This window comes from Crinia signifera, chromosome 1, assembly GCF_055691185.1.
Source record: "Crinia signifera chromosome 1, ASM5569118v1, whole genome shotgun sequence".
NCBI classification, from domain to species: Eukaryota; Metazoa; Chordata; class Amphibia; order Anura; family Myobatrachidae; genus Crinia; species Crinia signifera.
The window spans coordinates 463372232-463396733 of record NC_139217.1 but is presented as its reverse complement, the minus strand read 5'-3'; the positions used below and the strand labels follow the sequence as shown (position 1 = coordinate 463396733).

The following is a 24502-nucleotide window of genomic DNA, read 5'->3' as shown; positions in this document are numbered from 1 at the left end:
GCGCCACGGCCAGCGCACCTTATGTGTCCCTGCTTTACGGCGCCACGGCCAGCGCACCTTCTGTGTCCCTGCTTTACGGCGCCACGGCCAGCGCCCCTTCTGTGTCCCTGCTTTACGGCGCCACGGCCAGCGCCCCTTCTGTGTCCCTGCTTTACGGCGCCACGGCCAGCGCCCCTTCTGTGTCCCTGCTTTACGGCGCCACGGTCAGCGCACCTTCTGTGTCCCTGCTTTATGACACCACGGCCAGCGCACCTTCTGTGTCCCTGCTTTATGGCGCCACGGCCAGCACACCTTCTGTGTCCCTGCTTTATGGCGCTACGGCCAGCGCACCTTCTGTGTCCCTGCTTTATGGCGCTACGGCCAGCGCACCTTCTGTGTCCCTGCTTTATGGCGCCACGGCCAGCGCACCTTCTGTGTCCCTGCTTTATGGCGCCACGGCCAGCGCACCTTCTGTGTCCCTGCTTTATGGCGCCACGGCCAGCGCACCTTCTGTGTCCCTGCTTTACGGCACCACGGCCAGCGCACCTTCTGTGTCCCTGCTTTACAGCACCACAGTCAGCGCACCTATTGTGTCCCTGCTTTACGGCACTACAGTAAGCACACCTTCTGTGTCCCTGCTTTACAGCACTACAGTAAGCACACCTTCTGTGTCCCTGCTTTACGGCACTACAGTCAGCGCACCTACTGTGTCCCTGATTTATGGCACTACAGTCAGCGCACCTTCTGTGTCCCTGCTTTACGGCACTACAGTCAGCGCAGAATAAAAATAGGTGGCGAGCGCAGCAAGCCCGCAAGGGGCTTCATTGCACTCCCCCCGCTGTGCAGTCGGAATTCCGACATCGGGCTAATGACTGTCGGGGTGTTATACTACACCCAGTTAAAAGACCGTCAAAACGATGGCTTCGGCAATGTACTGTCACTTGGAGCCGTGACCGTTTTTCTTTTTGTTTTTTTACAGTAACTAGGTGTCGTGACCGGTTCTTCTACGGTCACTTGGAGCCATGGCCGTTTTTCTTTTTGTTTTTTTACAGTAACTAGGTGTCGTGACCGGTTCTTCTACGGTCACTTGGAGCCGTGGCCGTTTTTTTTTTTTTAACAGTCACTTAGAGCTTTGACAGTTTTTAGGCCACAAAGTCTCCACCCCCAGTCCCTGCATAAACTGCTTTCACTTTCTGTTATGACAACTTTTAGCACACAAAGGAGTAATTTGGTCCATTGAGTGGCCTCTAGTGGTCAGTGGTGGTACTTCACCTCCTAGGTAAGGGAGTATTTAGCCTTTTATATACATAGATGATACTTTCTGTACTTATCTCTGATTCTGAATGTTAGCGTATATGTTTTAATAACGGACAGATGCTGATCACAGGCATTTTCCAATATTGTCAGGAATGCCTAAAAGTAAGGAACCATTGGTATACGTGACGCTTACGTGCCCTGTTCTAACTAAGACAGAATATATATCTGTCAGCCGAATACCAAAAGAAAGCCTTAGTCGAGTTATACAGGTGTGAACCGATACCGCGTGTTACCCAGTGACACACCTGAGGCGCAGCAATGCTGCATACAACATCGTCAGAGTTACAGGGTGTGAACCGCCGCCGCCTGTTACCCAGTGACACACCTGAGGCGCAGCAATGCTGCATACAACATCGTCAGATTTACAGGGTGTGCAGGGCTGAGGCCATGTACTGACTTCCTTATTAAAGTCAGCGCTTCACAATGAGAAGGCCCCAAAAGAAGCACCAAAGGGCTCCCATTGTGCCCAGTCATGTAAGTGCAAGTCCCCAGCAAGAGAACAGCCATGTACAAGAAAATCGAAATGAGGGCCGGAAGAGAGTGCGCCCGAACGCCCAAGTGGCCCCGAGTATTCGTCGGCGGTGGGGAGTGATCTGCGGCGGCAGGGATTGCCCAGCGGGGGATGGGACAGGTAAGCAGGGGGTAGGTGTACAGTATGTAGGTGCGCGCCAGTGCTGGTGGCACCACTTGCTCGCACCTGTACACCAGCTAGGTGGTCTGGGACTTGTGACAGTAATGACTACAGCTGTGCACAGGCTAGGTGGTCTGGGACATGTGACAGTAATGACTGCACCTGTGCACCTGCTAGGTGGTCTGGGACATGTGACAGTAATGACGGCACCTATGCACCAGCTATGCAGTGTGGGACATATGACAGTAATGACTGCACATGTGCACCAGCAAGGTGGTCTGGAAAACATGACCTGTTGATAGATCTAGAGCAGTGGTTCCCAACCTTTTTTCTCTCCCGTACCCCTTGATTAGGCTTTTCATTGATAAGTACCCCTCCTCTCATTTTGAAATATGGACAGTACTTAGCGGTATGCGGATCCTTATGCATGTCCTTATATTAAGGAGGAGTAGTATACAGCCAGGAATCATGCCCTTCTGTGTCTAGACACTGGTTGTGTATTATCTCCAGGATTCCCGCTAACACCGGTAGGATTAATGCCACTGCGTCCTCCACCTTTGTCAGTGATGGGCAGATGACTGCTGATGTCTGAGGGCAGCATGGGAATAGGGTGACAAACTCATCCCTTTAATCCGGGACACATTAATTACACAGGTTCTGTGGCAGTTTAAAACCAGGTGAAAGCCAGCCACAGAACCTGTGTAATTAATATGTGTCCCAGATTAAGGGATGAGTTGGTCACCCTACATGGGAAGCTCCCAGTGGATTGCTGGTCAGGCATATGACACAACATGGTTTGTCTCCATGGCAATGGGTCTTCTTCAGCCATCAAAAGACCTTTTCATCATCCGCCATTACCAATATTATTTTCAAGTACCCCCAGCGGTATTTTTGTTTTCTAATAACACATGTTATTTGCACGAGGAGACTGTGCTGATTTAGTGATCATCCTAGAACCTGCACCTTTCCAATCCCGTGCAGTTCCTCTTTCCTCGCTCTCTGCTCTGGTGCTAGAACCACCACAGCAGAGAGTGACACCCCAGGCAAGAAAGAGGAACTGCATGGGATTGGAAAGGTGCAGGTTCTAGATTAAACACTACTGGTAACTGTGATAGGACACTCGCATATCTGCGTGACTCTGAATCTGTACATGACATGCTGTAATGTAGCAGCTGCAGATCCCCCCCCCAATACCGGTTCTGTCCCATATACAGACTCAGTCTCACGCAGATATGGAAGTGTCACATATAACATGAATAAATCCTGTCTCTGACATATTGCATTGTGACTGATGCATTTCCATAAAATAAAAGTGAACTTGGTACTTATGTAATATCTGGGCTCCCGTTTTTCTTATGAGACCGCGTCCGCTCGACACGCTTCGGGCACGGTGGCTCGCTGCGCTCGCCACACTATATAAAATCAACTCCATGCGTAGTTGGATAGTAGGGGTATGAAAAAATGGGGTGCATTTAACATGGGAGCCCAGATAATACATAAGTACCGTGAACTTCTACCCACGCACAGTAGCCCCCCTCTACGTCTGACACCAGCAGTGCTTCCACCTCTGACTCTCCCCCCTTGTGTTCAGAACTCAAATCAAGGCTATGGGTGCTGCAGACTGGCGCACCGCGATCATCCACGTCGCAGGATTTGCCATGTGCTGCATACATTTGCAGACATCGTAACTGGGCAGTATGTGCGCAGCAGAGCATTGCTCTGCAGCATATCGCCAGCTAATGTATCGCCCTCCCGTGTCTTAAGTGTAGCGTAAAGGTGAACCTATGGAGCATGTACAGAATATCCAGCAGGTCCCGCAAGGTACAAGAACACAAACACGGCCAGACAGGGATGCGCATCTGCATTACCTACAGACAAATACACGCCGGCGTATGGAAACACTATGCAGGCGGCAATACACAACAGCGGCAGGATAACCAGACAGAGCCTTGGTGGTGGCATTGGAGCGATGCGGTCTCACAGTGACACACACACACACAGGAGACCAAGCTGCTACATGCAAAGTGAGCGCAACCCGCAGAACACCTCCGCTGTACGCACCAAAACCAACTGCCGTTATTTATACCATTGTGGCCACAATCCTTTCACCTGTGTCCCACGGTCAACTCGATTTAGGTTGACACTGAAGGTCAACAGGCCTTAGCTCGACACATGAAATAGGTCGACATGGTTAATGTCGATAGTGTTGAAAGGTTGACACAAGCATTAAGTCGACAGTCGAAAGGTTGGCATGAGGTTTTCTTTTGTCCCGGATGTCGACATGGACACCGTCAACGTGTTCTGCTGCGCTCACCATGCTTCAGGCACATTACTTTATTCTCCAGCCGTGCCAAAGTTGATAGTAGGGCATGAAATGTGTCGGCACAAAAAAAAAAGGGAAAAACTAATTTCAACCTTTTGGCTGTTGACCTTCCAACCCTGTCGACATTAACCATGGCAACCAATTTTCAGGCGTCGGCCTTTAGTGGTCGACCTAGTGACCCTATCCCGTGTGAGCGGTGTACCTAAATGAAATGATAATATTCCCCCGTCACACGCAGTGTGTATGGGGTTCTATCACTGGGACCTAGGACAACATCTCCTTACATCCATCTACCGCTACCGATTTTACGTGGCTGCAGTGGAGAATTCAAGCAGCTACAAATCTAGGGACACCCATCAGAGCTCCTCCATGTGGCAATGTGAGAAATACGTGGTAACGGGTGCGCACCTGTCGCAATTCGTGTGCACTAAAGTCGCACCTGCGACTATGAATATACATTATCCGGCGCAGCGTCTCCGGGTGAGACTTGCTGCATCAATCGGGTGAAAGCGGCCACATCGCAGCAACAATGGGCGGTATTCAATGCCGCCAGCGAGGAGAGTTTCTGTGGCGAGGGTGGCTGGTTTTGGGAGAGAATTCTCCAAAACCAGCCACCCTCACCATCTAGCCCACTCGCTGACCGCTCACCTTACTCTATGTTCCGGGGGAATACTCGTCATCCGCGTATTTAGCAGCAACCGTCACCATTTTGGACGGCCGCACTCGCCGTTTCCACCTCCCTGGAAAAACCCAGCAAGGTGGAAACGGCGAGTGAAGTGGGGTCAGGTGAATACTGATCCGCGAGCTATTGGCACTGCTCGCCAAAGCCCATTGGATATACCCCACATCTGTAGGTTAGAAAACGGAATCGGTCAGACCGCTTGACAGGATCTTTCCCAGATCTGGCCATAGTCTGAGGGGGTCCCACAGCTTATGTCCACACTTACATTTACGAGTGTGGTCAGCATAATGCACACATTGGGGTGATGGGAATGAAAGAATTTGAATTGTGACGGCAGCATAGGTTTAAACTTTATAGCAAAGCGTCACGTTTATTGAAATACTGCCGACGTAGCTCAAATGCTTTAGTTCGTTGTAATGATGTTGTCGCTTTATGGTCTATCTTTTGACAAAAACAACTTTCCGTTTGTGGGAAGTAATTTCACTTTGTACAACCGGAACTCATACTGGACTGACGAACACATTCACCACAGTTCTAGTCTGGTCACGAATCTGTGGCTGCACATCTCAGGCCAAAGGAGAAGTCAGTGTCCACGGGTAAGGAATAGTTGTCATCATCATTAGTAGTTATCATGCAAATCGAAAAGGACCAAAAATACAATGTAGTGTATTAAAAAGGACCAAGGGAAAGCACACAAGGGGAGGGGTTCCAAGCTTTAGAGAGAAGGCGCCAGGTTGTCCAAAACAACCAACCAATCAGCTTCTTTCATTTTATGGATTGTGCTAGATACATGGCAGGCAGAGCCTGACTGGTTGGGAATCAACTCTACCTTATCTCTCTCTCTAAGACTTGAAGCAACTCCCCCAGAGTCTCTCCACAGCCCTAGAGGAATAACATGAAAGAAAGCACTTCAGGTGCTACCGTTCCTCTGTATTAATGCATTAAAAAGACCACGAGACAGACAAAATAAAAAAGCAGATGAAACAAAAACAGCAAGAAGTCATCACAATCCAATATACAGCGCGATACATGTGTACCCCCCCCCCCCCCCACCAAGAAGGGGAAAAAAAAAAAGGTAATTAATAAAGTCTGTGTAAAAAACAACAAAAAGTTACTTTAAGAACGGCAGGGTTCCAAGAGGGCCCAAACCAGTACAAATGCAGAACAGGTTCTACAAATATTTTTTTTGCAGTACTGAGATTACACTGAAGTGTTGACCAAGGAAATCAAGGCAAAATACAATTTATAACGACCCCCTTACCAAAACAGGTCAACTGGTTTCCCGGTGCAAATCATAATGTGCCTATGTGAGCGGCCAGATAGAAACGTGCTCTCGTGCCGGCAGTCCTGCCTCGTCCGTATTATAGCTGACGGCATTTAACGGAAGGAAGATTCCCAGGGGTGTTTATCCGCTTAACTCACTAAATACCCAGTAATGGCTGGGACTCGGCCTAACGAACGCCTGGCCGAGATCTGTCCCCACCACACAACCCGGAGGCGGAGCTCGCAGCCTAGGCATTCACAGGAAGCTCTTTGTGGGTGACGGGGGGGCTGATACACACAGAGCGACTTTATAATGCCCCTGCATGCCCACACACACGGGTAATTACAGAATAGCTCCTCATTCCTTCTATAGATGGTCTATGACGCTACAGCTCAGCACAGTACTCGGTCAGCTCCACGACGGTTAGTGATGTCATACATGTTAGGGTGCGCGGCCTGTGCCACGGTCTGCACATATAAAACCCATCACCAGTGCAGGGGGCATCACACAGGTATATATACCTTGGGATGGTAACGCATTTGGTGTTGCAGTTCTGCGTTGTGATCGCTTTCTCCAGTTCGTCGAGCTGCCCGGTTTTCTTCAGTTTCTTCACCAAACTCTTCACAGCCTTCTCGCACCACTTCTCTTCCTGGCCGTTCTGCTCGCCGCCGCCGGCTCCGCTGGTGCCGCTGGCCGACTTCTTCCATCCCAGGAGGCGTTTCACGACCGGCGGGGTGAAGGGCAAGATGGAGGACATAATGATGCGCTTCTACAGGAGGACCAGTCCACGTCTGACCTGGAAGAGAGACACAACTGTTCTTATACAAGCTACGTAGGGGCAGGTAGCCTAAACTAGGTATGTCCAAACTATGGCCCTCCAGCTGTTGTGAAACTACAAATCCCAGCATACCTTGCCACAGATTAAGCATTCCCTAATAGCAAAACTGTGGCAAGGCATGATGGGACTTGTAGTTTCACAACAGCTGGAGGGCCATAGTTTGGACATACCTGATCTAGACCAAGGGTGGCCAAAACGGTCCTCAAGATCTACCAACAGTTCATGTGTCTCAGATCACCTGTGGATCTATAGTAGGAATGAATGCAGCAGGTTTGATAATGTGTGGGGCAGATTTATTAAGCTTGGAGAATAGATAAATTGGAGATAAAGGGGAGAAGAGGTAAAAGGAGATAAAGCACCAGCCAATCAGCTGTGTTTGTAAAAGACAGTTGTGAGTTTATTGGCTGGTGCTTTATCTCCTTTTACCTCTTCTCCCCTTTATCTCCAATTTATCTATTGTCCAAGCTTAATAAATCTGCCCCTGAGTTAGTAATGACTACAGCTGTGCACCAGCTAGGTGATCTGGGACATGTGACAGTTAGTAATGACTACAGCTGTGCACCAGCTAGGTGGTCTGGGACATGTGACAGTTAGTAATGACTACAGCTGTGCACCAGCTAGGTGATGTGTGACATGTGACAGTTCGTAATGACTACAGCTGTGCACCAGCTAGGTGATCTGGGGAATGTGACAGTTAGTAATGACTACAGCTGTGCACCAGCTAGGTGATCTGGGGAATGTGACAGTTAGTAATGACTACAGCTGTGCACCAGCTAGGTGATCTGGGACGTGTGACAGTTAGTAATGACTACAGCAGTGCACCAGCTAGGTGATGTGGGACATGTGTCCGTTAGTAATGACTACAGCTGTGCAGCAGCTAGGTGATCTGGGACATGTGATAGTTAGTAATGACTACAGCTGTGCACCAGCTAGGTGATCTGGGACATGTGATAGTTAGTAATGACTACAACTGTGCACCAGCTAGGTGATCTGGGACATGTGACAGTAATGACTACAGCTGTGTACCAGCTAGGTGATCTGGGACATGTGATAGTTAGTAATGACTACAGTTGTGCACCAGCTAGGTGATCTGGGACGTGTGACAGTTAGTAATGACTACAGCGGTGCACCAGCTAGGGGATCTGGGTCATGTGACAGTTAGTAATGACTACAGCTGTGTACCAGCTAGGTAATCTGGGACATGTGACAGTTAGTAATGACTACAGCTGTGTACCAGCTAGGTGATCTGGGACGTGTGACAGTTAGTAATGACTACAGCTGTACACCAGCTAGGTGATCTGGGACATGTGACAGTTAGTAATGACTACAGCGGTGCACCAGCTAGGTGATCTGGGATATGTGTCAGTTAGTAATGACTATAGCTGTGCACCAGCTAGGTGGTCTGGGACATGTGACAGTTAAGGTCCATACACACTGGGCGATAATGCCCAGATTGTATGGACAGCGTTGATCGCTGGGGGGAAAGCCACTCAATGCCCGAGCACGGCACTATCAGCGGGTAGAGGACGGCTTTGCATAGTGCAGCACTATGCAAAGCCATCCTCAAAGCCGCTAATCTGCTGGTAATACCAGCAGATGAACGGCTTTGCCGGCGATGATGCGGGGGCGCGCAGCATCGCTCATCGCCGGGCCATACACACTGGACGGCTTTCAGCTCAAAGTCGCCCAGTGTGTATGGGCCTTTAGTACGGACTACAGCTGTGCACCAGCTAGGTGATTTGGAAAACCCGGACCATTGGTAGCGCTCAAGGACTGGTTTGGCCAGCCCTAATCTTGACCAGTGGTTCTCAAACTTGGTCCTAAAGGACCCCACACAGTTCACGTTTTCCAGGTCATCAGACAGCAGCACTCCTTACTGACTGACACATGTGGAGCGAATTGTTTCACTTGTGATTCTGTGAGGAAACCTGCACTGTATGGGGTCCTGAGGATGGGCTTTGAGAACCTGTGATCTAGACCAGTGGTTCCCAACCTTTTTTCTCTCCCGTACCCCTTGATTAGGCTTTTCATTGATAAGTACCCCCTCCTCTCATTTTGAAATATGGACAGTACTTAGCGGTATGCGGATCCTTATGCATGTCCTTATATTAAGGAGGAGTAGTATAGGAATAGGGTGACAAACTCATCCCTTTAATCTGGGACACATATTAATTACACAGGTTCTGTGGCAGTTTAAAACCAGGTGAAAGCCAGCCACAGAACCTGTGTAATTAATATGTGTCCCAGATTAAAGGGATGAGTTGGTCACCCTACATGGGAAACTCCCAGTGGATTGCTGGTCAGGCATATGACACAACATGGTTTGTCTCCATGGCAATGGGTCTTCTTCAGCCATCAAAAGACCTTTTCATCATCCGCCATTACCAATATTATTTTCAAGTACCCCCAACTGGTCTGCAGAGTACCCCCAGGGGTACTAGTAGCCCAGGTTGGGAACCACTGATCTAGACCATGGGTGGACAATAAGCGGCCTTCCAGCTGCTGTAGGACTGCACATCCCAGCATGCTCTGCCTTTACACCATACTAATACTGCTGCAGGATGGATGAATCAAGATAGAAGGGTTTATAAATGGTAATGTTACAGCGTCAAGGCATTATAAAAGGTAACAAGGAGAAAGGACTACATAGAATGGAGCAGAGGCACTGGCCGCGACACATCATTAACACATGCACCCGTTGCCCTCCTGTCTGTAGGGATCCAGACATTATAAGGAGCACACCGGATATAATGTCATCAGAGCCTGCCGGGAACACAACTCGTGCAATGATTGTCTGCAGTCATTAGATGAATCATTCTTATTGGCCAAATGCTCGGCACAGATCTCTATTATACCCCCTGAAAAACAGATCAGAGATAAACGACAGTTCAGACTTTCACGCTAATATCTTCTGGATCTGTCACCAAGTATCAAGGTTTGAGATGTTTTGTTCACTAGACCATAAGCAGACAGCGTAGAAATCGCCAGGCTGATAAATGTGACCACACAGGAGCGATTGCGTGCTAGAGTTCGGATCTCCGACAGATTTGGCTGCACAATCACATCGTACAACCGAATCAATCCAGCCCTACTGGGCGTCTCCAACTTTGGGTGTAACGTGGCACCACCAACTGATGACCACACACACTGTATGGCCGTTACCATCGGAGTTGATCAGTATCCTATTTGCCGTCTGTGGCGTGGTCTTGCTACGGATAGTCAGGTAGGAGGCAGAGCGCTCCTCCTCCTAACCTCTTTTGATCCTCCTATCCTGCCTCCGTTCCCCTCCGTTCCTACTTATCCTATTGTATTTCGTTCGTCCACCCACCTCCTTTTAGTCTGTTAACTCTTATGAGTAGGGTCCTCCTGCCTCACGTACTCACCCTACCTCTTTACCTCACCTGTGCTCCTGTCCGGTTCTTCCCTTCCTCTACTTCATCTTCAGTCTCCTCGACAATTTCGACACCTACTTCTGAACTGATGCTGATTTTAGTTCTACCAGCTATACCCCTATTTATGCTGTATTTTATCAACACACCCTGTACGTTACCTTGTAACTTGCTTGCTATGTACGGCGCTGCGGACACCTTGTGGCGCCTTATAAATAAACAAACTACTACTACAAAGCGATCATTCCATTTGTACTAGAAAAGTGAATGAGGTCATAAGTGGAAACATTTACAGAGAGCTGGTTAATACTTAAACTGGCAATGCCACCACACAACGGGGGGGGGGCGACACATTGGAGGGGAGCAGAGTCAGAGCATGCGGTGAATTTATCCTTCGGGGGTGGGGGATTATTACAAGCAACATAGTAAAAGAAGAAGTTAACTTTAGCCGTGGTTCCGCTACAACAATATAAACACATTATGGCTGAATATATTAACGCACCAATGTATGAGGGGATTTAAATAACCCCAAAAAATGACTAAAAACGCTTTCAGATCGCAAAGCGAGTCGGACCCTTTCACACTAAACCCAGGTAGCATATAAAAAACAACAACCCAGGGAAATCCCAGTTTTCTGCGCAGTGTTAAAGGACCTAAAGAAGGGTCATCGCCGGGTGGCTGTACGGTGTGAACAGGTAACCTGGGTGGGAGCGACCTGGGTCACATTCACACTATGGGAGAAGTGTAAGCTCTAGGCGCTGTCCCCTCCCCTGCCCCATTACACGCCACCGCTCCACCCCCATCGGCGTGAAAGAGGTATGAAAGGAGCATAATACCACTTTCACATTGCCAAAATACCCTAAGTTATTGCCGGGTCGGCCTGGGACGAGGTGAAGAGGGTAATATGGAAGTGAAATGACCTGGGTCGAGCAACCCTGCATTTCAAGCCGGGAATAAAGTAGGGATGTGCAGGTTCTGATTTACTCTGCTTTCAAAGCAGGATCTTTTATTGGCTATCCCAAATCACATGACAGTTGTTGACAGTTAATAGCCAATAAGATCCTGCTTTGAAATCAGAGTAAATCAGAGCCTGCACATCTCTAGAATAAAGCAGGCTTAAACAAGGGTCAGACCCGGTTCAATGTGCGGTGTGAAAGGGTCTGACCAGGTTTATTCAACCCTGCAAACAGCAAAAAGGCACTGATTGGCTGCTCCTATGTCTCCTTTTGGCATCTCATCTTTGTGAGCCACAAAAAGTCTAATTTATGACATCCATACTGTTTACATGGACGACCAGGTTTCAGTGGGAAAGGACCTGACCCGGGTTTGCCATGTAAAAGCGGTATACTAAACCAACTCTAAGCGCTATTAGGAAACGATAAAACTTCAAAACACATCAGAAAAAAAATTCTCCATCACAAGAGCAACTCAGAACGCATCAGCAACAGCTACATTCTCAGGTGATCCGCTGCAGCCAGCAACTGTCCTCATCATTCGTCTGACCAATAACAAACACCGCTTTCTCAGGCGCTGGTTTGTGCCCCTGTCTGAGCTTAGCCACGTTATATCGCCCCTTCTCACCTATCAGAGGCAAAGCAAGTCTCATGCTGGGTACGCAGTAAACTATTGGTTAGTAACGATGTTCCAGATTCCGATGGTTTGGCACTTTCAAAATCGTTCACATCATCGAATGTGTATGCACTATTGTGCGCTCCGTGATTTATTCATCGCTCCTTCAGGTCGTTCGTGCATTTAACCCACTGGGAAAATCGCCAACAGCAGGGTATTCCTCTAAAGATCTATCGTTATTACATTTGTAAAGATGGGCGGCTGCACACACCCTGAGCAATACCGTTAGTGATGTACCTTGGTCAAGAAGCTGGTCTGGCAATGCAAATGTGCAGAGTACAGCCCCGTACACACTGCATGACTGCGGCGATATATTGTCTGTACACACTGAGACCGGTCAGTGACATCACCGAGACCCACTGAACATGCACTTGGTTATATTACCAGACTGACCTGCACGTTCAGTAGATATTACACATCGTTAACAACATTGAGTGTCCGCGATATACAATATTGTTAACAATATCGCCTAGTGTGTATGGGGCTTAGGGCCAGATGTATGTAGCTTCAAAAAGTAATGTAATTAATAAACTGCCAGCCAATCAGCTACTAGCTGCCATGTCACAGGTTGGGTTTGAAAAATGACAGGCAGGAGCTGATTGGCTGGCTGGTCATCACTCTCCATTTTATCACTTTTTGAAGCTTGATACATCTGGCCCTTTCTAGGTGCTGAAGGCCTTGACCCAGGGATGGGCAACACCTTGACACTCCAGCTGTTGTTGAACTATACATCCCAGCATGCCCTACATCATTTTTAGCATGACCAAATAGCAAAACTGTAGCAGAGCATGCTAGTTCAACAACAGCTAGAGTGTCAAGGTTAGCCATCACTGCAGCCTTAACCCATCTGATTTTTAGAGCACCGGCAGAAGGAGAAACCAGGCTTACAAATATAGTAAACAGCAGGTTTCTACGATGCCTATATTATATAGATATTGGGGGGGGGGGGTGATTATGGAAACTGAAGCCGAACCTGGTTCTACAACTGGCAGATGGAGGCAAAGTAAAATATTAAAGCGTTTTAGTAACAAGTCTGGGTACGAGCACACCCGTCTGTTGTCAAGTTTATCGTTAAATCGTTTTAGATTCTGGCATTCCTTGAAAGTGAAGTGAAAATTAACCTACATCATCCGGTGACATAGGCCTACAGTGGAAACATATTATTTATCTATCAATATATAAATAAAACCCAGGGTTTGGGGAGGTATTCTATACGGAGGTCAGAGTGCCATTCTCCGAATGACCTCTTCACTGCTGAGTTTTTTACCACGGAGCCTGGTGGAATTACTATATATTAAACCGGTATCGTGGCAGACACACTGGGCAGACGGTGTGGGTAAGAAATGAAGGCTGACCGCATTGACCAGTGCTGAACCATCTGCGCAGACAATGAGGAGAGATCCACTATGGTCATAGGAAACAGACAGCCCCACTCACCCATGGCGGGAACAGGGTTAATGATGCCTCAGTACAGAGATCCATGCGCTAGACTGGGGTTTTTGTATCCTTATAAAGCAACCTAATATTTGGCCCAGAGTGACCAGATCAATGTCCGATTTGGCACACACGTGGCAGGCCAGACTGGACATGATCCAGTGGTAATGTGTGCCTGAAAGATACGGATAGCGTTATTAGGCACTGCAGTAGTTCTGTGGCAGGCACAGACCCTGCCAAACCAAGTCAATGGTCAATTACCAGTATAAAACAGCAGCGGGGGGACGGTAGGAGGATGCCAGAATGATGTGTGTGACCACAATTTATACTGGGGCACCGTGGGTCAGTTGGATGAAGCCTTAAAACGCCAGGATGATAAAGTGTGACAAACATCCAGCCAATCGGCTCCTAACTGCAATCGTACAAGCGGTGACAGTCGACAGTTCAGAGCTGATTGGCTGGACACTTGTCACTATCACCCTTGGGTTTATTTCTTTTTAAGGCTGAATACATCTGCCCCAGTGACATATGGCACAGACTAGTTACAGTAAGGGCATAGGTACTTGTGTAGTTTCATGGCGCCAGCATTCAACCCCAACATTGCCTAGGTCGGATTGGCAGTTCTGACCCGTGACTGCTGCGTGAAAAGGGTATGAATTATTGGGGTGAACTGGGAGCTGCCAACCAAGGACTTCATAGAAATAATATAAGTAGCATCATATATATTTCTATTTTTATCCCAGGTAAATATAGCAGAAGCTTAAATCAAAACACATTCTCCAAAATTTAACAATTCATCAATTTCTATTATTTCATTATTAACAGTTATTTATGTGGCGCACACATATTCCGCAGCGCTTACAGATGTAATTATACTGATTGTGTGGTGCCATCTCTCCAGTATCAGTGATGGAGGAGAGTACCACACTATCGCTGTGTAAACACGGTCAAATTCGGGCTATCGATTTTGACTATATAGTGAAAATCGATAGCAAGTTAGTGGAAATCGCACCATGTTCACCCGCATCCGATTACGATGTACGGCATCGACAGTAGAAAGAGAACGGTGCTGAACAACAGTTTATTTCTATTTTGTCGGAGCGAGGGCCATGCTGCTCAATGCAGGATGTGCCATAATGTGTAATTGTCATTACGACAGAATATGTACTGGGCATAGCAGAGTATGACCAGGTTTAATGGGTGTAATCATAGTGCATTATGCAATTTCTTTATATATGGTTGTTTTTTTCTAATGTAAAATTGCTAATATAAAATGTGCCCTCCCGATTGAAAAAAAAAACGGCCCTGTCCAGTGGTCAGCACCCTGCCTAAAAAAAAACCTCCTACACTTCTGAGAGCACAAATGCAACATTCTCACCCAAGGGAGGTACAATTGAATTGCTCCGATGACTGCCTATTCAGTTTGGATACAAATGGAATTCCGCAGACAGAAGTGGAAACACAGACCTCTGTGTGCAGCGTAAAATAAGAATGTGGTAGAATGATCAAAACCATAGGAGGAGATGTATCGAAACCTGGAGACCATTTTTTCAAACACAGCCTGTAACATGGCAGTTAGGAGCCGAGTTTGGTAGTTTCTCTCTTTCCAGGGATTAGCAAATAGACTAATGTGACAATAGTGGATTAGTTAGTACTTTACCTCTCTCCAAGCATTGATACAGCACCTCCTTTGCTTCATAATTATGGTTCTCTCTCTCCCCAAAGGCACCTTGCAGGCATTTAATAAGCCAGCGACCAGAGGGGTAGCAACCAAACGGACCAGTTTTGACACTTTCAGCGAACCTTTGGGCTGCAAAAACCAGTCTTGACCCAGCAATGGAGCTCTGAGCAGGTCTGGGAACGAATACTGGGCGTAAGGTCAGTACGTGCCCGCAGGATGCGTCCAACAGTTACCCGGAACGGACTATATTCTGCAGCACGCTGTGCAGTCAGGACATTTACACTTTGCAGACCTACTGTCCGCACGACTAGCCCTGTACAAACTAGGTGATTAGCAGCGCCGTCCATATAGTTAATTATATCTTACATTGAAAAGTATCAGTTAACAAGATCGGTCAGCATTGCGATCACTAGTTGAGTTGATAGCGCCGCATGGTAACGCAGCAGGCAGGGTCTATTACAGACGCCCCCCCGCTACAGTAGCAATTTGACCTGTGCCCTAGAACCAGACATCGTATCGCTCTCCCACCATTGCTGTACCCATCGTACCGCTCAAGCCAGGAAATTCCACCCCCAAACAGGCGGACACCCCTCAGTTTTTCTAAACAGAGCCAGTCACTGCCTCCCCCCTCCCTCAAAAACAGCCATCCTATGTAGCAGGACTTCTTTACACATCCTGCTTCTGCGTAAAGTACCAAAAATCAGTACTGTGAGCCGATGAGCACAGGTGCACAACGCTCCTGAATGACCCCTACAAGGGATTATATTATATTACTATTAAAAGCTATTTATATACCATAGCACAGTCACATTCTGCTGCGCTTCACAGAGACATTTCAGTTGCTCACCTCAGTCCCTGTCAGAAGCCAATTACCCCTACCACAATGACTTTGTAGTGTGGGAAGAAACCGAGGGAGAGGCAGGTAAACGTGGGGAGAACATACAAACTCCAAACTTTACAGGTACAAAATGTTTTCATGGAAACGGTAGTCGAAAAATTTGGACACCCGGTTTTTTTTTGGGTGCCATTTACCATTTTAAAGGCCCACACAAACCTAATTAGTGTACGGCTTCACTCGCCCCACAAGCACGGGTTACTATTCCCAATTGTAATTCACATGGATGGTAAAGTCTGAAAAACTTAAAATAAAATAGAAATTTAAAAGAAGAAGAATAGTTTGTTGGCCATGGGAATCTGTCGACATTAAGCAGTGTCAACCATATTTGGTCGACAGATTGACTGTCGGACTATCATTGGGTTACGTCATTCAACAAACCTTATCCTTCTCGTGTTAGGAGACAGAAACGGAAAGATTCACCAACAGATTGGCCAACCCAGCATGGAGACAAGTTACAATATGTTTGCTCGGAAACTATGGATCTGCAAGTAGGGAACCAGAAGAGAAACATGTTGCAACAAAACAAGATACTTTCAATAGTACAATTATCTTCTTCCTCTCAATCCTGAATCTGTATCAGACACCCAAGAAAAATGTCATCGGTCTCTAAAGTCCTTACCCGTCTAGTAAGACAACCACTGGTCAGCCAATCAGAACACGGCCTCACCAGCAGCCTCTCTACTACGCCTGCGCCTCCAGGCATGGAAACAGATGGGGTAGGAATCCTATTCTCCCCAAGCAGCACACTCACAGTTCTCTCACCTGCTTGTTCTTTCACTTAAACCATTTTTTGTGAATCCATGTTTCTACCTTCTCCTATGTGCATATTACTGTGATCGGCTGGGTGTGTACCCAGCTTAAAATGCTCCGCACCTTGTCTATCTGACCCACCTGCAGTGCAGCATGGTTTTGACCAGCTTCGCAGTCAGTAAGTGCAAGTCTGATGCCATTTCCTTTTGCACATGATGCTGAAAACTGGGATCTAACCACTTTGCGACTTGCGCTCAACTCAGGAGTAATGAAACGACTGTAGGTGTTAAATTGAAATTGAGGTTAGGGAGAATTGCAAGCAAAAGGATGAAAACATGAACATTACGAAGTTTCTTATTTTTGATGACTTCCTCATATACACTGTTATACTATGGAAAGGGTCCGGACATTGCCAAATGCACTTCCGCTAACCACAAAACTTCTTTTTAATACCTGTACATCGATTATTAACCTGCCCACCTCATCCTCTTGTGATCCACCATGGCTATCCTAAACTCTGCAGCCAACTTCAAGGACACAACAGACAGGACCCCAAGTGCAACTTTCTGCTCAGCTCTCCCATGGAAAAATCAGTGCCCTATCACTATATATAAAGGGCTCAATCCTCCTCACCTTTTTTTTTTTTTAGGTGAAGTACCACCAAAGAACACTAGAGGCCGCTAAATGGACCAAATTACTCTAACAGAAAGTGAAACTAAAATGACCTCTTTCATATTTGCTGGATATGGACAGGGGGAGCTGTAAAGACAGATTTTGGAGGTAGGAGCAGATAAGGACTAATACCCCTGTTCCTCCAAACTAAAAATCCCGGATTTATGCAGGTGAACGTGCAACAATCTGCGATTTTTGTCAGTGGAAATGGTGACCAGGTAAAAATGTCTAGCTGGGAATTAAGCAGGGTTTTACCAGCTCTTACCTGGGTTTTTAGACCATTGAGCAGGCACCGCTGACAGTCCCCTTCCCACATCGATGTCCGCCTGTCGCTCGGGATAAATCGCACAAACACACGCACTGGGACCCCATTCGCTAACGATATAGTCAGATTGAGATTTGTGCAGACAGCAGTCGATACTAATATGTAGGAGCGCGCATCGCTAACAATATTGAGCATACACACTGACGGATGTTTGCAATAACGGTAGATCGTCAAGTGCGAACTCTGCTTATGTAATGCCGAAATTCTAACTCCATAAGGTGTATGACAGGCATGTCCACACTGTGGCCCTCCAGCTGTTGCGAAACTACACATCCCAGCATGCCTTGCCATATTTTAGAATTCCCTAATAGCAAAACTCTGGTAAGGCATGATGGGACTTGTAGTTTCACAACAGCTGGAGGACCATAGTTTGGACATGCTTGGTGTATGAGGACCCATCTGAGGTCTGTATGTTTTTTGGAATGCAGGAGGAAACCGATGCAAACACAGAGAACATACAAACTCCACATAAATCGGGCCCTTTGCTACCTGTGCTGCTTTACACTTTGAAAACTCTCTCAGCCCATGGCCCCTTATGTTTTTTCAGAGTCTTGCCTACTGTCACCTCACCCAACCTATGAACCCTGCCCAGTACAACTTTCTTTCCCAACACTCCACAGCGACTGCACTGAGGTGGTCAAAGATCTGGTTGCTGCCAAGTCTGAGGGACACTATGCAATGAGAATCCTCCTGCAGTCCCTTGCTTCTCCGACTAGTCTAACAGTGTCTGGCTCTCCCCAGAATACGCACCTACCTCAAACAAGGAACAGCAGCAACTTATACATGTACTCACAATCGCCCGCAATTCTCTCTTTACTACTCACCCTCACAACAGGCTAAAGGAAGAATTCATGTTTGCTGAACATGTTTTAGCAATTGTGATTTCTAGGCTACACAGCTGCTGGTGTCAGCATGTGAAGCAACCATTCGGAGATCGTATTCGCAACAGTGCGCACATTGGCAACCTAGACTGGGCAGCACGGACGGTGTAATTAGCATTACTGCCTCACAGCACTGAGGTCACGGGTTCCATTCCCACCATGGCCCTAACTGTGTGGAGTTTGTATATTCTCCCCGTGCTTGCGTGGGTTTCCTCCGGGTAGTCTGTTTCCTCCCACAATCCAAATAAGTACTGGCAGGTTAATTGGATCCCAACAAAATTAACCCTAGAATGTCTGTGTGTGCGTGTACTTGTGGTAGGGAATATAGATTATAAGCTCCACTGGGGCAGGGACTGATGTGAATGTTCAAATATTCGCTGTACAGCACTGCGGAATATGTGCGCGCTATATAAATAACTGGTAATAAATAGACACAATAATGAGGAACACTGACTGTAAGGGTTGGCCGATGGCTACGCAGGCTCAATGTTTTTCCGCGTACATGATTGTAGCCGGAGGTAAATACGCACCCTGCAAACATGCGTTTTTTGACCCCACTCCGCCAACCGTTCGCCATCTAAAATATACCTCAGCGGCTGCAACCGCAACACGTGCAGTCTGCTGAAAACAGGAATTTAGGCCCTACTCCCCTAGAATCCACTAACATAATGAAATAACATAGGAGATGACAGCGACCCCTCGTTGCGAATAAAATGTAAAAAAGACCAGTAATTGCGGTGGTGTAACGGGCACATGTAACACCCCACCGCTTTAAAGCAAACAGGAAGCCAAACGACGCGCAGCCCTTCATAACCTCAGGCCACAGAAGGTCATGTTTACTAGTGCGGCTCGGCCTGAATACAGAGTGCAAGAGACATATTTCTGTATACAGCCTGGAAGTTACGCCGCAGGAAACCTGCATTAAACACTGTTAGTACGAGATCACTTCCATAATACGCTCTCTCTCTCTGCCATGTTGTTCCATAAAACGGACTGATATTAACCCCTTAAACACCACCTCCTTACAATAAAAGCCACATACCTGCCAAGAAACGTTACAGATAAGAGCATCACCTGTGTGGGCAATCTCCCAGCACACAGATGTGATGGATTTAGGAGGCAGGGTCCTGCAGACTCATTGATTGAGGCTGGATCATTTACTGCCAATGAGTCCCCCCCCCCAGCCCAGGAACAGGAGGAGGGGAGATACAGGAATGTAAACAGTGCTGGGGGAGGTGTACGCTAGAATGCCATCTCTGCTACATGCATGTCCTCCATACAGTGACTCTCAAACCAAGCGCCAACCATTCACCCCTATTAGAAATCCCAGGAAGTCTGCCAGCCAAATAAATCTGGGAGACGAGATAGAAGAAAGAAAACTGTGATTACAACAAACTTCCCCGCTACAGGGAAATGAGATTCTAGGTAGAGGAGCTTGCAATCATGCCTGATTATTGTGAGCTACACTAGGAGATAGGAGCGGATGGCAGAGCTGGAGCTGGAGGAGCGGAGATGCAGGAATGTAAACAGTGCTGGGGAGGGGGTTATACTCCCGCATCAGCTATACCCTCAGCAATGCATGTTCTGCACTGCACCGAGGAATCGGGTGGTAACCAGAAGAGCTTGCAATCTGGCACCATCAGAGTGACGTACAGAACCCCAAAGAGGACTGGAAGGTCCGCATCCATAGAAAGTAACATCCAGGAATGTAAACAGTGATCGGAGGGGGGGGGTTTAATAAGGTTACGTTCACATATGTGCTACGGTCAGCAAGACAATGAGAGGGGTCAGAAGAACTAGCAAGCTTGATGAGGACACAGACCTGAGGAGGGTAGACCCAGACCTTAGGGAAGTGGGGGGTAGAAGAATCATACATTAACTTTACCATCAGCAACGCATGTGCGACAGCACTGGAGTATAGGGAAGAGCTAACAGAAGAGCTAGCAATCTAGCCTGATGAGAGCGGGATACAGGACCTTTAATAGCCAGCACACATCGCTGGTGCATCGCACACATGTCAATGATGTGTGCTGAGCTATCTGTGCTTAAGATCGGAGCCAGTGTGCCATGGTAGACCGATCTGGAAAAAAAAAATAGGGTTATAATCTCAGCTGAGAATCAAAATGAGCCGAAAAGCTCGCAATCTAGCCCAGGCATGTACAAACTATGGCCCTCCAGCTGTTGTGAGTCTCATCATGCCTTGCCACAGTTTTGCTACTAGGGAATGCTAGAACTATGGCAAGGCATGCTGGGATGTGTAGTTTCATAACAGCTGGAGGGCCGCAGTTTGGAAATGCCTGATCAGAAGAGGGCTGTCAGATCCAGAGCTGGAGGAGGGGACAACCAAGAATATAAACAGTGCAGCTGGGAAATATATATATCCACATAACCCATATATTCTCAGGAGAATGACACTCTACTGAAGAGCTTGCAATCTAGCCTGATTAGGACAGGCTAGATCTGAGGGTCTGCGACGGAGCAAGAGCTGGGGATGAAAACAGAATGTAAACAGTGTTGGTGAGGGGGAATAGAATCACGTCATTCCTTAGCAGGAGAGCTTGCAATCTAGTCTGCGGAGAACAAGTAGACACAACGGGGACTGGCAGGCCTAGAGCTGGAAGAGTAGAGATCCAGTAACGTGTAATCAGTGCAGGTATGTGGTGAGAAAGGAGTATAATTACATATCCTCAGCAGGAGTATGAGACTGGACTGAAGAGCTTGCAATCTAGCCTGGTGAGAACCAGCTATGGCACCCTAGGGGCACTGTATAACCCAGAGCTGAGGGGGAAGGGGAGACCCGAGAGTGTATAAAAAGAGCTGGTGAGGAGGGTAATAACATCCTCACCAGGAGAATGAGACTGGGCTGAGGAGCTGGCAATCTAGCCTGGTGGGAACAAGCTATGGCCAATGAGGGGCACTGTCAGCCCCAGAGCTGGGGGGAAGTGGAGACCCAAGAGGGTACAAAAGCGGCTGTTGGGAAGGAGAACTATCATACATCATGTGAATTCTCAGAATGAGACTGGGCTGAAGAGCTTCCAATCTACCCTGGTGGGAAGAACAAAACAAGCTATGCGACACCAGAGGGACTGTCAGACCAGAGCTGGGGGAGGGGAGATCCCAGAGGGTAAACAGCACTGGTGAGGAGGGCAAGAATAACATCATGTGTATCCTCAGCAGGAGACTGGGCTGAAGAGCTTGCAATCTGGCCTGGTGATGAGACACGAAGGGGACTGGCAGGCCGAGAGCTGGAGGAAAGGAGACCCAGCAATGTGTAACTATGTGGTTATTACGTCCTTAGCAAGAGAATGAGACATGGCTGAAGAGCTTGCAATCTAGCCGGGTGGGAAAAAGAGGGGCACCCACAGCTGGCAGAAGGGAGATCCCAGAGTGTAAACAGTGCTGGTGAGGAGGGTAACTATCATACATGTGTATTCTCAACAAGAGAATGAGACAGGGCTGAAGAGCTTGCAATCTAGCCGGGTGGGAAAAAGCTATGGCACAAGAGGGGCACCCACAGCTGGCAGAGGGGAACTATCAGACATGTGTAACTATCAGACATGTGTATTCTCAACAGGAGAATGAGACTGGGCTGAAGAGCTTGCAATCGAATCTGATTGGAAACAAGCTAGGAGACCCTAGAAGTGTCAAACTTCTGTCCCTCCAGCTGTTATGGAACTACACATCCCAGCATGCCCTGACAGTTTTAGCAATCCATTATATAAAATCTGTGTCAGGGCATGCTGGGATGTGTAGTCCCACAGCAGCTGTTGGCCTGGGAGTTTGACACCACTGCCCTAGGGGTACTGTCAGACCCACAGCTGTGGGGTAGGGAGCCCCCAGAGTGTACACGGCGCTGTGTATCGGCAGCAGAATGAGACTGGGCAGAAGAGCTTGCACTCAGAGCTGTGAGGTGTCCGGGAGAGCAGTTACCTGGAGGTCTCTGGGAGGAGGTGGCGTCGTCTCTCCTGCCTGGCGCCCCGGGATGTGCCGCGGCTCGGGCGGGCTCCCGTCACCCACCTGTAGGCCGCGGTCCAGGCCGTATCCTCAGCCCGGCGAGGCCTAGGCGGCCGGGGGGGAAGGAGGAGGGGGAGATAGGCAGCGACCAGGCCGCTACAGGACGGTGCGAGGGAGAAGAGGAGGAGGCCGCTCGCCGGCGCTATTGTATTATTATATTATTACAGCTGTGGCACCGCCGCACTCAGATCTCCACACAGTCCCAGCCGCCGCCGCCACCGCGCACCGGCCCGCAGCTCCGCCCCGCCGCCTCGGCCGCAACACTCCCATTGGAGTACGCAGAGCAAGCGATGGATGCGATTGGCTGCCAAAGCTGTCACTCATCATCCGCCCCACCCTTCTCTCGTCCACTGGTACGTCACGGTATCTTTTTTTTCATAGCACAGAGGAGGGGCGGGAGGGCTCGAGGGAGGCCCCGCCCACTGGGGGCGTGTCGTAGCCTGCGGGAGAACATTACAGTGACGTTTCCAGAGAAGCTGTGGAGAGGGGATGTCAATCGAGAGGGAGGCCACGCCTTTTGTGACGCGATAGGAGTGGGCGTGGAGTGCGCTTGATTGACGGAGGGAGAAGAAAAGGAGGCGTGTGCGCATGCGTAGACATAACTGGCAGCAGAATCTGTGTCAGGCTGGGATCCATATTTAAGAGGCAGCAGCAGGGGCATGTGGCTGTCTGCAAGGAACCCAGTTGTTGTTGTTATTATTATTGTAACTATTTATTATTATTATTACTACTACTACTATATGGTTCGCATTCCCACCATGGCTTTAACTGTGTGGAGTTTGTATATGCTCCCCGTATTTGCGTGGGTTTCCTCCGGGTACTCCGGTTTCCTCCCACAATCCAAAAATATACTGGTAGGCTAATTGGTTCCCAACAAGTTAACCCTAGAATGTCTGTGTGTGCGTGTACATGTGGTAGGGAATATAGATTGTAAGCTCCAGTGGGGCAGGGACTGATTGAGTGTTCAACTATACTCTGTACAGCGCTGCGGAATATGATGGTGCTATATAAGAAACTGGTGATAAATAAATATTATTATTACTACGTTTATTATTATATTACTGCTTCTGTTATTATTTATTTATTATTATTTTTACTACAACTATTATTACTACGGCTACTATTATTATTATTACATCTACTTTTATAACTTATTATTATTATTACTAATACTATTATGATGATGATGATTGTATTTATATAGCATCCATGTCGCCACACACACACTAATAAAACAAACTGACTGAGAAGTATGTGGACCCTGCTTTGAGGTTTACAAACGGTACTTGTGCACTAGCACGGCGCCCACGATATTTGGTCGCACAACATATAATCGCATCGCATGGCATACACCCGATGCACTGTGATGCGATTTAAAATTGTATAAGCCCCCTATACGATGTTTAATTGTATAAGCACCCTAATGGGGGCTTACAAAGTTAAATGCACCCCCACGCCACCCCCACTATGAACGCCAACCCGAAGCGTGGCAAGCGCAGCGGTACGCGTCCTCTGACTTTTTCATTACCCCAGTATCCACGTCGGCATGGAGTTGATTTTATATAGTGTGGCGAGCGCAGCGAGCCACTGAGCCCAAAGCGTGGCGAGCGGACGCGGATTACTTTACATGTATTCCACGTCCCCTCGCTGCGATTCGGGCTCGGTGGCTCGCTGCGCTCGCCACACTATATAAAATCAGCTCCACGCCGACGTGGATAGTGGGGTATGAAAAGGTCGTAGGACGCGTACCACCGCCCCTCACGGGCTCGCTGCCCTTGCCGCGCTTCGGGTTCAC

The 24502-nt window shown here is 48.0% G+C and overlaps 1 protein-coding gene across 2 annotated transcripts in view; it reads right to left on the bottom strand.

Annotated features, from left to right (window-relative positions):
• SMAD2 (SMAD family member 2) overlaps positions 1-22967 on the bottom strand; it is a 39090-nt gene extending 16123 nt beyond the window's left edge. For both annotated transcript variants that reach the window (XM_083155307.1, XM_083155308.1), the window contains exons 1-2: positions 22624-22967; positions 6718-6992 (exon numbers count right to left, since the gene is read on the bottom strand). In XM_083155307.1, coding sequence (XP_083011433.1) covers positions 6718-6953 — 236 coding nt within the window. In that variant the 5' untranslated portion in view covers positions 6954-6992; positions 22624-22967. The remainder of the gene's footprint in view (positions 1-6717; positions 6993-22623) is intronic.
• Positions 22968-24502: the final 1535 nt, after the last annotated feature.